The sequence below is a fragment of the Macrobrachium nipponense genome, chromosome 3 (assembly GCF_015104395.2).
Source record: "Macrobrachium nipponense isolate FS-2020 chromosome 3, ASM1510439v2, whole genome shotgun sequence".
In the NCBI taxonomy this organism is placed as follows: Eukaryota; Metazoa; Arthropoda; class Malacostraca; order Decapoda; family Palaemonidae; genus Macrobrachium; species Macrobrachium nipponense.
Window position 1 is genome coordinate 129,596,046 of NC_087202.1, and position 15,826 is coordinate 129,611,871.

Genomic DNA, 15,826 nt, shown 5'->3' on the forward strand with positions numbered 1-15,826 from the left:
TTGTGTTACAAACTGTTACTCTGAAAAAAGTAATAATCCTTTCTTTTTAGTTGTGTTACAAACTGTTACTCTGAGGTGTGGGTCAACTAGAAGGGCCACAGCAATACATGAACACATTAACTTAAAAGAATTGTAACAAAGAACTATCAAAAGCTGATGATCCATACCCCTACATACCAATACAGAAGACAAATAAAACATACCATGGTAATGGCAGATTCTTCTGGTCCTGGAAGCTTTATATTGCTAACTTTCTCAAACAGCTGCAAAGGAGTCATTAAGTCCGACAGGCCTTTAGAAGTGAAAAACCTGTTAAAAACACAAGAAACATCATGACATTAACAGACCTTTCAAAATAATTATATCATATATTTATACATGTAACTACTGCATACAAAACAGTAGCTCGTTAAGCATATGCAAATGGACATGTTTCCATTTATTACGTTTAAGGGCTCTTGCATTACATATATTGCTTTAGTAAGAAAAATGTATTGAACCTTTTTTTATATAAGTATTAATAACTGTTACAGGCAAAAAATAAGATAAAAAAGAAACTTTCCACACAGTATCCTGAACACACTGTGCTACCTAGGGACAAAAAAAAAAAAAAAAAGCTACCTTCAGCAAGTTTCATCCTATACTAACCATTACCTGATATTTCTTTCAATGGCTGTGAATTATATATATAAAAAAAAAAAATTGGAAATGGTCACCCAAGGAGCCCAGGATATTTTTTTTGTTTGCCAAAGAATATGTGAATCAAGTACAAGAGGATGAAATGTTGTTATGATGAGTTTCTGTTTGCTTTGAAAGCCAATACCTAGTAACAAACTGTACTTTCCATAGACTAAAAAATACTGTAATGCAATTTATTATTTTCTACCATATGAGTGGCCAGTGACCATTCCAAATAATTCATATCATTACAGATTTACTTATAATTATTCATATATATTTAACCCAGAACCCCACACCATAAAAGCCATCCAGCCAAATAGGATGACAGCAATACACCAAATAAAATGACAAATTCTTGGTAATTTGTATTTTTGCTAGCTATACTTACCGAGAACTACTATCGTAGGAGAATCCTGGATGTTAATCTGGTATCGACCAGAAAAAACTGGTTATTTCTTTCCCTACCTTTAGCCAGGTACATGCCCTAAGGGACGAAGATCCTGACCCATGACCCGGTCTCCAGTCCTTTCCACACCTCTAATGCTCCTGTCCTCAGATACGCGGGGAAGGCAGGGAGGGCTTAAAAACTCAGTAGTTCGGGGTAAGTATAGCTAGGAAAAATACAAATTACCAAGAATTTGTGATTTGTTCCGACGCCGTATACTTACCCCTAACTACTATCGTAGGAGACTTATTCTTTAGGAGGTGGGAGTATCTAGGGACGGGGAGGCCCAGTCGAAGGTTAAGGGGTCATTTGTCCCAGGAGGAGGGGGACCTGCTCCACCGATTAGTAGTAAGGAGAGGTCTTGGAGTTACCCAGGTCTACATCCCTTTGGTAGAAGACCTGGCTCAATGCTGCCCTGACCCCTTGTTGGCCGCAATGGAAAGTCCCTTGTCCTCCCTCAGGTGGACCAGGAACTCAAACACATAAGGGATCTTAGTCCATAAGGTAGGAGGCTACCCTGCAGGATAAGCCTCTCTTGTTCAGGAGGAGCTTGATAGCCTCCACCCATGAAGGCAGAGGGGGTCCAGGCCCTCATGAAACCTCTCGAAGTGGGGCTGCCTTAGGAGGTCCGGTCTTCGGGGGAGCTCCCAGGGGCCTTGGATGGACCATTCTAGGTGGTCTGGGAACCAGTCCCTGTCTGGCCACATGGGGGCCACAAGGGTCATGACGGTGCCCTTGGAGGTCCGGAGTTGGTTGAGGACATGTATGAGGGCCCCAAAGGGGTGGAACGCGTAAAGATCCAGCCCGTATCAGGGGTGCTGGAACGAGTCTTCCCAAACTGCCGCCGGGTCTGGGACTGGGGAGCTTGTGGTTCAGACTCGTTGCAAACAGATCCATGGAGGGGGAGCCCCACATCCCGATCAACTTGGCCACTACCACCGGGTGTAGGGACCATTCCGCCCCCAGGACCTGCCCGTGTCTGCTGAGCCCATCTGCGATCACGTTCCTTGTCCCCGGAATGAACATTGTCGCCGGGGAGATTGCCGCGTTCTCTGCTAGGGTGCACAGGAGGCGTGACCTCAGACCTCCCTGCTTCTTGAAATATGTGACCACGGTGGCGTTGTTGCACAGGACCGCCACCCGCTTGTGCCTTAGTCTGGTCTCGAATGATTGGAGCGCTTTGTGAATGGCTAGGAGCTCCAACCCGTTGATGTAGAGCTCCCTCTCCCACTCTGACCACGCTCCCCCCCCATCATCTCCGACTGTAGGTGGGCTCCCCAGCCCTCCTTCAACGCGTCCGTGAAGAGGAGCATCTCCGGAGGAACATCCGACCAGCTTCTCTAGGGAGACAAGGTAACCTATGAGTCTCTGCCACTCTCTCACCGGGAGGGGAGCACCTGCCAGGAAGGGGCTCACTACATTACGTAGATTGTTCAAACATTCCTCTGACGGGAAGCCCCTGGCCCTTACTGTGTCCAGATCCATCCCCAAGTACCCTATCCTGGTGGTGGGCTCCAAGTGAGACTTCTCCCAGTTTAGGACGATGCCTAAACGACTGCAGAGTTCCAGGAGCTCGTCCCTCTGCTCCTTCAAGAGTTCCCTTGAGAAGGAAAGAAGTAGCCAATCATCCAGGTACTGCAGAAGGCGCATGCCCTTCTTGTGGGCCCAGGAGGACACGAGGGAGAACACCCCTGTGAAGTCCTGCGGCGCCGTGGACAGGCCGAAGCAAAGAGTCCTGAAAGTAAGCGTCCTTGAGGTCAAGGGACACCATGTAGTCCCCTTCCCTCAGGGCCGCCAGAACAGAGCGTGGGTCTCCATTTTGAAGTCCGTCTTGAGGACATAGGTGTTCAGGATGGACAGGTCAATGACTGGTCTCCACCAACCTGAAGCCTTCGCCATCAGAAAGAGGCAGCTGAAGAACCCCAGGGAGTGATCTGCAACTCACTGGAGGGCTCCCTTCTCTAACAGAGACAGGACCTCCAGTCTAAGTGCCTCCCCATGACTGGGGATCCTGGGGGCGGAAAGCCCTGCTGTCGGGCTCCCCCGTCAGGGGAGGAGTCTTGTCTAGGAAGGGGATCCGGTAGCTGTACCCGAGGACCTGGATAGTACAGGGATCGGCCCCGATATCCTCCCAGTCCCACCAATGTTTCGAGAGGCAACCCCCCACCTGAGACGTCAAGGCGGGTAGGGGGCCTTACCTCTCCGAGGGGCCGAGGGCCTGGCTCTAAAAGAGAAGGGGGTCTGAGGGGCTCTGTAAGAGGGCCAAGTTCTCTGAGGACCCCAGCCTCCTGGATGGATTCTAACATACTCGAGGGGGCCCCGCCCTAAGTCTGGATGGTTGTCTAGGCTTCTGAAGTTCTTGGCTGTGACAGACGGCAGGTTGTTTGAAGGAAGAAGCCCTGTAAACGATGGCGCCTTGGCTAGCCTTCCTCTAATGTTCCAGAGCCTCCTCCACCAGGCGGTCTGAGGGAACAGGGACGCCCATGGATGGAGGTCCACTCCGTATACTCCATAGCCATGGCTTCCTGCTGGGAAAACGAGACTGGGCCTGCCAAAACCTTCTCCTCCGAAAGGCCCAGAGCGAGGGACATGACAGGCCCTTCCACCAACTTCGGAGCCAGGGACATACCTCCTGGGGCGTACAGCCTCCTCTGTCTGACCTTGGCTGCCAGGAGGAACTTCAAGGAGCCCTGGGCCCTCAGGAATTCTTGGACCCAGTAAACTACATTCCTCCCCCTGCGCCAATGCCTCAGCGGAGTTACAGTGGCTGGGGGAAGAGACTGGGACTGCTTCACTACTACCTGCCCACTGAAGAGCCAGTCCACACCAGGGCCATCCTAGAGTCAGGGAGAGCGGAGGGCTTCGCCAATCCATTATTCGCCCGGACCACTCTGAGCACTCTACGGAACACTGAGCCCTCATCTGCGGGGCCTTGGATCTCCAGGGGACTCTGCAGACTGGTCTGCGCAAAAGCCTCATCTTCAAAGTCCTCACGGGATGTGGAGGGACCCGCCACCGGCTGCAGCAACGGGAGAAGAGGGCTGCCAGGAGGATCCAGGGCCTTCTACTGAGAACTGAAGCGCCCCTGGGGGAGAAAGCCCTGCCCAAGCCAGAGTGGCCGTCATGGGCCATCCTCCGGATGGGGGGAGTGCGGAGAGGGAGCGCTCCGCTCCGAACGCGTGTCAGGCAGGAGTGGAGGATCCGAACAGGAAGGAGCTTGGCCGCCGCGTGAGAGGGCCACCGGGGCCACCGGAACTGGCACAGGATCCACCGGGGCCACAGGGGGACAAACCTGAGGGAGAGCGGGGCACCCCTCAAGAAGAGACCCCGCAGGGGCAGCGCATTCGGGGACTGACCTCGGAGACCGGGCGGTCAGAGAGCAGTGGGACCTATGGCACGAGCCATCTCAGTGGCGGCTGTTCCTACTCCGACCCCTGGAGATCTGGACCGTTGGTCCAGGGAGGAGACGTAAGACCGTCCTTGACTCCTCCCACAGCGCCTTCTCTTGAAGTGACAGCGCCTTCTACGAGAGGACCTGTAAGAGGAACCATCCGAAGAGGACCTATCTTCCAAGGAGACATCTCTATTCTTGCCTCTCCTGCAGTGGCTCCTGTCCTGGGTTGAGCGGGCGGAGCAGCTAGGGTGATCAACGTGGGAGAGATCAGTGGAGGCTCCCCCCGGGAGCCCGCTCCACTAGCGAGGCCCACTGACTTGAGGACCCGGGGGGGACCCCTGAAGACTCCGTCAACCTCACGCCGCCTACTGGGAGATTCCCCACCTCAAGAGAGTTGGTTGGGATAGCGGAGGAGGATGAGGACATACCCACAGGGACACTGGGTGGACCGAGCAGAGCACTCTGCAGACCACCATGCGTTCAAAATTCCTGAAGAAAGGCGGTATCGTCCGACAGCACATCCTGTGGGGGCAATGAAATGCTCCTCCCGGCTACGGACTCACCTAGGTCCCCTTGCTGGGAGGGGACGGGGAAAAATCCAGACGCTCCGCTGACGAATCCTAAAGCGGAACCGACACAGAGAAGGGCCTCTGGACCCACCCCCCCCTCATGCTGCTACTCTTCGGAACTTCCAAGGAAGACTTCCTGGGGGGGGGGGGGGGGTTAAGGCTTTTTCTCCCTCTTTGTTGAGGCCAGATCCCATTGATGCTCCGTCCACACAGCGCACTCACCACACGCGAACAAGGCCGACTCCAACACTTGTTACATACAGTGTGGGGGTCTATCTTCACCGGAGAGAGAAAAGCTCCACAAGCCCTGCCCTAAGGACCAGGGCAACGCTGTTGAGAAGAAGCCTCCATCTAAAAATCAAAACCAACACACACGGAAACACAAATAGAAACGGGCTGGTAACAGACGAAAAGCTGAAGCGTGTGAACGCTACAGCGACCAGGAAAGGACTGGAGATCGGGTCATGGGTCAGGATCTTTGACCTGGCTAAGGGTAGGGGAAGAAATAACCAGTTTTTTCTGGTTGGTACCGATTGACATCCAGGATTCTCCTACGATAGTAGTTCAGGGTAAGTATACGGCATCAGAACAAAAAATAATTATAATTAAAAAAAGTTATCAAACGGGAATAGCATCAAACACATACATGAGACAGGATACAAATACCTGGGAATAATAGGAGAGAATATGAATTTCCATACTTGCATCAGTCTCTACTGAGTTCTAGGAGCTCAGATGACAAATTAAAACAATATTCATTTAATTAACAGTCAAGGGACTAAAATCTGCCCAGGGCAGTAAAGATCCTGAAAATACTGGAAATGGTGGTAGAATAAATATGCAAATAAATGCGATGTTTAAAAGTAAGCACAGGCTTTAAAAAATTCAACTTACTTGATAACATTAGTGCAGTCCCTGTACAAAAACTGCAGACCATGAGGATGCGTAGGTTCAACTGCCTGGCCTACATCAATAATATAGCAAGTTTCATCATGCCAGAGAATATTGTACTCGCTCATGTCTGCATGCACTAATCGGCATCCCTGGAACATCTTCACCATGGCCTATAAGAACAGCAGCATTATAAAAAAAATTATCACAGACTTATAAATTTTATGCAAACATACCACAAAAAACTGAATGAACATTATAAAAAAACATTAATAAAAATAGTTCAAAGCACTACAATCTATTGGAATTGGTTACTGCGTTTCATTTGTTTGTTTGTATGATGTTTTTACGTTGCATGGATACTGGGGTTATTCAGCAACGAGACCAACGGCTTTACGTGACTTCTGAACCACGTCGAGAGTGAACTTATATCACCAGAAATACACATCTCTCACTCCTCAATGGAATGGCCGAGAATCGAACCCGCAACCACCGAGGTGGGACACGCAAACACCAAACCAACCATGCCACTGAGGCATTTCCGTGTTTCGGTTTGATGGTGCTTGTCCAATATATTCATAACTGGGGTTTACCCTCCGTAAACCTACCTTCCATAGGGTTTATAGCACTGTTGTCTGGTTATCGACTTATTAGCCTAAGCACCAAGACCCTCATAAAATACAAACATAATGAAAATGCATCTTTTCTATGTCTCTTTTAAAAAGTTATGCTTTAATTCCCTATATCCAATAATACTGCATGTAGTCTCATATTTATTGCATTATAAAATACAAAACAAAGCGATCAATGTCTTTGATTTGGAGGAATCAGCCGAGGGTGGAAGTAAGTTTATTTTGCCGTATTTAACTCAATTCAGAGATTTTCTTGCTTCTAGTTAGTGTAAATTAGTTAGTGTAAATAAATCTCTAGAAACTATTTATACGGGACAAGGTTATTTTTCGTTACATGAAGTGTTTTCAAGTCAAAATATGACTTGAGTCTTTGCTGGAAGACAACCTTCATTAATACAGGTTTTATTGAAATTTATATCCATTTCATCCACATTTACTCTGTATAATATTAGTTTCTCTATTCTTCCCATTACTGACCTTTCTTCTGTACTCAAATCGGCTATTAAAATGCCAAATGGGGAATTCAAGTCATAAACGTGGTATATTCAATTTGACAAATACCACATTTTTTACATGAATCCCCTATTTGGCATTTTAATAGACAATATGAGTACAAAAGAAAAGTCAGTAATAAGAATGGAGAAACTTCTATACAAAATAAACACAATTGAAATTGCCATTATTTTCAATAAAACCTTAAAAGTCTTCTTGTGAACTAGATTTACTTTTTTTTAAATAATGGTGTTGGGAGCTTGTTTTTTTGTGTAAAAAATCAACTGATTCCATTCACTATTTTCACCTTATTTCATGATAATACGAGCTTTACGTATTTTATCTTTTACTGGCGTGAATTATAGCCCATTAGCTGAGTGAACATTGTTTTCTCAGCTTCAGCTACAACTGCTGCTTAAAGGTTGCAGTGAAAGAGAACCCCGGACCTCGATGTTATTTCGTTCCAGAAGACGAGAAGCGATTTTGTCGAGATCTGAATTAATTTTTCCCATAAATAATAAGTGAAAATGGATTAATCCATTCTTGACCACCAGTTATTACCCTAACCTTGCCTTTTTATACAAAACGTTACCGATGAATACAATAAATTACAATTAAATAAGTTCAGTGTTAAATAACATACCATTCAATGCACTTTTTTCCACCTTTAAATATATACTGTGGTAAAATAACCACCCTTCATACGCCCAATTCGTCCATATTATGATGGTTGACTGAGCGCCATAAGCTAGCCCTCTTACGCCGAAGCGGTAAAAAAAAAATTGTCTCCTGTGTGCCGGAGGTGTGTTTCAGAGTGAGCGCAGAAGCGGAAAAAATATTTTTTTCAAAAAATCACAGTGCGCTTAGTTTTCACGATTAAGAGTTTCATTTTTGGCTCCTTTTTTTTGTCATTGGCTGAGGTTTAGTATGCAACCATCAGAAATGAAAAAAAATGATCATTATCATACATAAATAATGCGATATATGATAGCGCAAAAACAAAATTTCATATATAATTGTATTCAAATCGCGCTGTGCGCAAAACGGTTAAAGGTTACAAGTTACTTTTTTTCCGTTGTAATGTACACTAAATTGCAATCATTTTGGTATATAACACATTGTAAAACAATAAAAGCAACACAGAGAAAATATTATCACAAAATAATGCATGAATTCGTAACGCGCGGACGTAAACAAATATTTTTTTCAAAAATTCACCATAAAATCTAAATATTGTCCTAGAGACTTCCAATGTCTTTCAAAATGAAGACACATGATTGAATATTACTATAATGTAAGAGTATTAGCTTACAATTGCAGTTTTCGACCATATCTGACGAGTTAAAGTTGATCCGAATGTCGAATTTTTTTATATATATTTTTTATATGCAATTATTTCGGAAATAAGAACGCTACAACCTTCAAATATTTTTAGTTTTATTCTACATAAAATTGCGCAACTTTTCATATATAAAACTCTATGAAATGCCTAATATGAAACGGAGCAAATGTTCCGAGAATGGGACGTACGCATTTCGGAGATTTGTGGCGGAGAATGCCGCAAGCGGCGGGAAGGGAAAGAAATTATTTTTTTTTTAATTCACCATAAATCTAAATATTTTGCTAGAGACTTCGAATTTGTTTCAAGATGAAGATAAATGACTGAATATTACTAGACTGTAAGAGTTTTAGCTTACAATTGCTTTTTCAACCATTTCGGTAGAGTCAAAAAAAGTTGACCGAACGTGGTTTTTTTTTCTATTTATCGTGATTTATATGCAAATATTTCAAAAATGAGAAAAGCTACAACCTTCAATTATTTTTTGTTGTATTCTACATGAAATTGCGCACATTTTCATATATAAAAACTTTATGTAACGGCTAATTTAAAATGGTGCAAACATTACCACAATCGCACGTATGATTTTTTCGGAAGAGTTACGCGCGGACGTAAAGAAAATGATATTGTAATGATACAATTAAGTTTGTTCATACTTACCTGGCAGATATATATATAGCTGTATTTTTCCGAATCCGACAGTAAATTTAAACACTTACGACACCACGCAGTGGGAGTCAGGTGGTTAGTACCCATTCCCGCCGCTGGGAGGCGGGTATCAGGAATCATTCCCATTTTTCTATTCATAATTTTTTATTTCCACTGTCTCCTGAGGGGAGGTGGGTGGGTACTTGATTATATAATATCTGCCAGGTAAGTATGAACAAACTTAATTGTATCATTACAATATCATTTTGTTCATGAAACTTACCTGTCAGATATATATATAGCTGAATCCCACCTTTGGTGGTGGGAGTAGACAGAATAGAAGATTTTAGGAAACATATATATGCAGATAATTGATATCTTGATTCCTTACCTGTTAGCATAGCTGACTTCGAGGGTTACTGCCGCGTAAGTCTGCTTGTGCTACTAGAGTTGCCAGCGAGGTAGAGGACCTATATAGCTGGTGCACTCCAGATGATCTGTCAACAGGGGCGAGACCACGACGTGACTAGACATAGGACCATACAAATGAGGGCACGAAGGGGTTTAAAAAGTAAAAACCAAACCACCTGGCGTAGCCTACCAAAAGTATCCCACATAGACTAAGCTAATGGAAGGGAGATCCGCCGCAGGCGGTCAACCCCACAACCATAACACAAATTAAAAACTCCCCTAAACCATTAAAGGATAGGATGAGCGCTACCTCCTGCCCCAAAACAGTGTCTGCAGCGACGTATGGTCCTAGCGAGTAACAATTTTCGTATGTTGCTTTCACCTCCCGCAGGTAGTGTGAAGCGAACACCGAATTGCTTCGCCAATAAGTGGCGCTCAAAAATAAAATGTCTTTGATTGCCATATTCTTGTGAAAAGCCACCGAAGTAGCAATAGCCCTCAACTCGTGGGCTTTCACTTTCAGAAGCTCCATGTCACTTTCACCACACTTTTCATGGGCTTCCAATAACCCGTACTTCTTAAGAAGAACGCCAGTGCATTCTTCGACATCGGAAGATCTGGTTTTTTCACAGAGCACCACAAAGTTCTCCGAAGAACCTCTGCATGCTCTGGTTCTCTGCAAATAAACTTGAGAGCCCTGACAGGACACAGGACTCTCTCAGCTTCAGGTCCCACTAGCTCCGACAACCCCTTGATCTCGAACGTTCTCGGCCAAGGGTTGGAAGGGTTCTCGTTCTTGCCAAGAACGTAGGACTTAAGGAACAAACTGCACTATGATCCTTGAACCCAATATGCTTGCTTATGACTTGAATTTCGCTAACCCTCCTTCGCCGTCGCCTAGCCAGAGCGGTTAGGAAAATAGGTCTTCTTAGTAAGATTCCTAAGCGAGGCTAAATGGAGCGGTTCAAATTGACTCGACATGAGGAACTTCAGTACCACGTCTAAGTCCACGATGGTACCTTAGGTTGGAGAACTTTCACAGTCTCAAATGAATCTACTGAGCTCCATGAATGTCTTTATCATTCGCTAAGTCGAGTCCTCTATGTCTGAAGAAGACCACAGAAAGCACGCTTCTGTAGCCTTTAATCGTGGGAACGGCTAGTTTCGCTTCTTTCCTAAGATGAAGAAGGAAATCTGCTATCTGGCTCACAGAGGTTGAGGTGGAGGAAATGCCCTTCCTTCTGCACCAACTTCTAAAGACAGCCCACTTTGATTGGTAAACTGCGACTGAGGAGGGCCTCCTTGCGTTGGCAATCGCCGTTGCCACAGGTCTTGAAAAACCCCTCGCTCTGGCCAACTTCTTGATAGTCTGAACGCAGTCAGACTCAGAGCGGGGAGGTTTTTGTGGTAACCTCTCGAAGTGGGCTCTTGAGTAGATCTTTCCTTAGGGGCAGAGTCCTCGGAAAGTCTATTAGGAAGGACATCACCTCCGTGAACCAGTCGGCCGCTGGCCAGAAGGGGGCGATGAGGGTCATTCTCGATCCTTCCCTGATGCAGCGAACTTCCTCATTACTTCCCCGAAGATTTTCCCCGAGTATTTTGATGGGGGAAAAGCGTAAACGTCTAGTCCCGAACAATTCCACAGTAGGGCGTCTACTGCCACTGCTCCCGGGTCCAGAACTGGGGAGCAATACAGCGGAAGTCTCTTCGTTCGGGAAGTTGCGAAAACGTCCACATGAGGACGTCCCACAGCTTCCATAGCGCCTGGCATACTTCCTGATGAAGGGTCCATTCCGTCGGCAGAAGCTGTCCTTGCCGACTGAGAAGGTCCGCTCGCACGTTTTCCACGCCTGACACAAACCTTGTCAGAATCGTGACGTTTTGCGCCTTCCGCCCACATCAGGATATTCCTCGCGATGACGAACAGAGAATGAGAGTGAGTTCCCCCCTGTTTCCTGAGGTATGCCAAGGCTGTGGTGTTGTCCGAGTTTATCTGAACCACGTTTGTGGAGACTTCCTCCTCGAAGAACCTCAGAGCGAGGTAAAACCGCTGAGAGTTCTTTTAGATTGATGTGCCAGGACACCTGTTCCCCTCTCCAGGTGCCTGACATTCTCTCCCTCCCAGTGTTGCTCCCCAACCGGTGGAGGACGCGTCGGAGAACAACACTAGGTCGGGGTTCCGAAGCTTGAGCGAAAGACCTTCCGCAAGCTTCTTTGGATCCAACCACCATTTGAGGTGCTTTTTCACTTCTTCCGTCAAAAGCAAGACCTCTTCTAGATCCTGTTTGCGTGACCAATTGCTTGAGAGGAAGAACTGAAGTGGTCGGAGGTGCAACCTTCCCAGAGAAACAAACTTCTCCAGTGAGGAAATGGTCCCCAGCAGACCCATCCATTCCCTCACCGAGCATGTTTCCTTCCCCAGAAAGGCCGACACTTTGTCAGGCATTGAAGTTGTCGCCCCTGGGACGGAAAAGCCCGAAAAGCCACTGAGTCCATCTGAATCCCCAGATCCCCGACTAAGGATTGAGAAGGAGTCAGATGCGACTTCTCGAGATCACCAGAAGTCCCAGGGACTTCGCTAACGACAGAGTCGTGTGCAGGTCCTTCAGACACCTGTCTGGCGATGAGGCTCGAATAAGCCAGTCGTCTAGGTAGAGAGAGATCCTTATATCCGCAAGATGGAGCCACCTCGCAACGTTCTTCATAAAAGAACGGTGAACACCATCTGGCGCCGTGCTGAGACCGAAGCAGAGTGCCCTGAATTGGAAAATCTTCCCTTTCAGGACAAACCGCAGGTATTTCCTTGAACGGGGATGGATGTGGGGACGTGAAAGTATGCGTCCTGAAGGTCTAACGAGACCATCCAATCCCCCGGTCTTAAAGCTGCAAGCACGGATTGAGGTGTCTCCATCTTGAACTTCTGCTTGGTAAACGAAGCGATTCAGCGCTGACATCCAGAACGGGGCGCCACCCCCCTGACTGCTTCGGCACTAGGAACAGACGGTTGTAGAACCCGGAGAACTCCGGTCGAAGACTTGTTCCACTGCTGCTTCTCGATCATTTGATCTAAAAGATCGTGAAGCACTGTCTGTTTTTTATCCCTGATACGACGGAGACAAATCCTTTGGTGTCGAAGACAGCGGGGGTAACGACAGGAAAGGAATTCTGTACCCCTTCTTGACGATGGTCCAGAGACCCAAGCGTCGGCCCCTCTCTCTTCCCAAGCTTCCGCGAAATGTAGAAGTCTGGCTCCTACTGGTGTCTGAAGGACTTCCCTCTCACTTCTTGCTCTTGGAAGGAGCGGGAGTCCTTGCCTCTTGAAAAGAGCCATCTTCCTCGAGGGGCTGGCTTCGAGGAAGAAGCGGGTCGAAAGGGCTTCGACTTCTTCAAAGCAGAGGACCCAGAAGCCGAAGAAGTAGCAGGCTTCCTAGAAGACTGAGCCAGAAGGTCTTGAGTTGCTTTCTCCTGGAGACTGGCTGCTATGTCCTTTACCATAGACTGGGGGAAGAGATGTTCTGAGAAAGGCGCGAAAAGAAGATCCGCTTTTTGCGCAGGTGAGACCGACTTTGCAGTGAAATTGCAAAAAAGTGCTCTTTTCTTAAGCAGTCCGTGCTGAAATGAGCAGCCAATCCTCAGAACCATCCCTGACGGCCTTGTCCATGCAAGACAATACACTGGACAGCTCCCCCAGAGTGATGGAATCAGAACTCCTGGACCTGGCATCCAATACCCCCAGGCACCAGTCAAGAAAATTAAAGACCTCTAGTGTCCTGAAGAGGCCTTTAAGGTGAAAGTCTAACTCGCTATGTGTCCACGAGACCTTCGAGGAAGACAAAAAAGATCTTCTGGTGGCGTCTACAATGCTACCAAAGTCTCCTTGAGCTGAGGCTGGAAGCTTAACTCCGACGTTTTCTCCCGTCTCATACCACATACCAGCTTTGCCACCAAGTCTTGAAGGTGGTAAAGCGAAAGAAGTCTTGCCTGAAGCTTTCCTCTTTTCCATCCAATCATGGACCTTTCTAAAAGCTTGCTTCGTAGAAAAGCGACTTCTTCATCCTCACAAAGCCCGAGATCTTAGCAGCTTTGGAAGACGAAAACTGAGAGGGAGGAGTACGTGGAGCTTCAGGTTGGAAGGTGTCTGCAAAGACTGACTGAAGTAAACGAGTCAAAACCTTGTAGTCCGTCGAAACGGAGCCAACTGCTGTCTTCGTCCCTTTCGACGAAGCGTCATAACTCCTCTTCAGACACTGGAGAAGTCGGAGGAAGTAAAGAAGAGTCCCGAGCTTTCTCAAAAAGAGAAGAACGGCGAACAGGAAGAGTTCCCGCCTCCGCTTGTGCTTGCGGAAGTGGAAAACTGACGTCCGTATGCGCGCGTTTTGCGTCCGAAGCCAATCTACTGGCGCCGACAGAAGCGCGCTCAAACTCCACAGGTGTACACCTGGCGTCCACTTGTGCGCGCTGAGTGTCCACAGGTGCGCGCCGAGCGTCCACTGATGCTCGCCGAGCGTCCACTGATGCGCGCCGAGCGTCCACTGGTGCGCGCCGAGCGTCCACTGGTGCGCGCCGAGCGTCCACTAACACTCGCTGAGCGTCCACTGGCGCTCGCGAAACTTGCACCGAGTCACGTTCGGCGTCACTAAAGCGCGTTTGACTTTCGCAGAAGCGCGTTCTGCATCTAAAGAAACTCGCTTCTGATCCACAAGTTTCGTATCAGCGGAACAACCGCTTCACGAGAGCGAGAAACGAATTTCTCGCCTCCTCTAGAAAGTTGCTGGGGAGCAGGACTAACTCTAGAGGGAGACTCAAACGGAGAGAGAGACGAGCGAGGAGAGGGAGAGGGAGAACGCCTCGACCTCTTCACGGAAGGTTGTCATCCTTACGGCGACGTGAGCAGTCTTTCTCGAAGGAAAAAACATCTCGAAGTTGCTGCTGAAGAGACTGAAGAATCTTGCTTGTAGGTGAAGCCTCCTTTTCTGGGGAGGGGCTGATCCTGTGAGCAGGAGAGCGGCGAGGGGACGCCTTCTTGCTACTCCCAGGAACCGCCGCTTCACGCACCTTAGAGCGACTGCGGCGCTCGAAAGAAACATCTAGGGAAGACTCGGCCTCCGAATAATCCTTACGCTTCTTCTGCGGAGGAAAAGCAGCAAACGCACTATCGGGCGACGAGCAAAGTTCCGGAGAACAACTTGGACGTGAAGCGTCCCGCACGCGAGCCGTCCTTTTCAGCGGACGTGATGCGGTATGAGAGCTCCACCCCTTGCGCGGGGAGGAAGCTTCAGAAGAAGAAAAGCACTCCTTGAGAAGACGTGCACGCGCAGCTCCTTGGCAGTCTGGGTATGTTCGTCAGAAGCTGCCGAAGGCACGCCAGATCGGTGGGGGTTCCTCGTAACCCTCCTTCGACTTTCGACATGCTCTCTCCCCGTAATCTGGGAGTCAAGCAGAGGTCTAGGGTCTAGAGGCGAAATGAGGCCGATCTGACGCACCCTCCACTACACAAGGGGCACTTTCACTGCACTTTTCTTCACTTTTGCTCTCCAGAGCTAACACTTTTGATTCTAAGTTACGAATCGATTCAAGAATTAGCGATAACGTATTACCTTCTACCGACACTGTCTCAGGGGCCGGAGGCAACACTACAGGGGTAGGAGCATAGTCTACAGAAGGAGGGTTAGCAGGAGAATAATTTAAATCTTGCCTACCTGAAACACTCCTGGAGGAAGACCTCCTTAACCTATCTCGTTCAAGTTTCTTAAGATAGGTTTCATACGCCTTCCATTCCGACTCTGTTAGTCTTTCACACTCCTTACAACGACTTTCAAACGTACATTCATTCCCCCTGCACACTTTACAAACAGAATGTGGGTCTACTGAAGCTTTCAGTAGCCTACCTCTACATTCAGCCATCGAACAAAATCTAGCGCTAGTAGAACTAGACCCTGACATCTTGATCAAAGAAAATTCAATACCAAAATCAATTCAAACCAAAGTCAACGTGTGCCAAGCCACCGATCCAATTCAGATACCAAAGAAAAACCAAAAGGGATACTCAAGTAGCTAGTAAGTTTCCAAAATCTGGACGGAGGTGCTGCAAACAGGTGTTTCCAGCACCGGCGACAGAAAAATTATGAATAGAAAATGGGAATGATTCCTGATACCCGCCTCCCAGCGGCGGGAATGGGTACTAACCACCTGACTCCCACTGCGTGTGTCGTAAGTGTTTAAATTTCTGTCGGATTCGGAAAAAAATACAGCTATATATATATCTGACAGGTAAGTTTCATGAACAAAATGTTATTTTTTTCATAAATTCGCCATAAATCGAAA

The 15,826-nt window shown here is 47.4% G+C and overlaps 1 protein-coding gene across 1 annotated transcript in view; it reads right to left on the minus strand.

Annotated features, from left to right (window-relative positions):
• The window catches only part of LOC135222055 (serine/threonine-protein kinase RIO3-like), a gene marked incomplete at its 5' end in the record, with an annotated part of 40,140 nt that overhangs the window by 12,041 nt on the left and 12,273 nt on the right, over positions 1-15,826 (minus strand). The window contains 2 exon segments of the mRNA XM_064260197.1: positions 204-309; positions 5,984-6,153. Coding sequence (XP_064116267.1) covers positions 204-309; positions 5,984-6,153 — 276 coding nt within the window.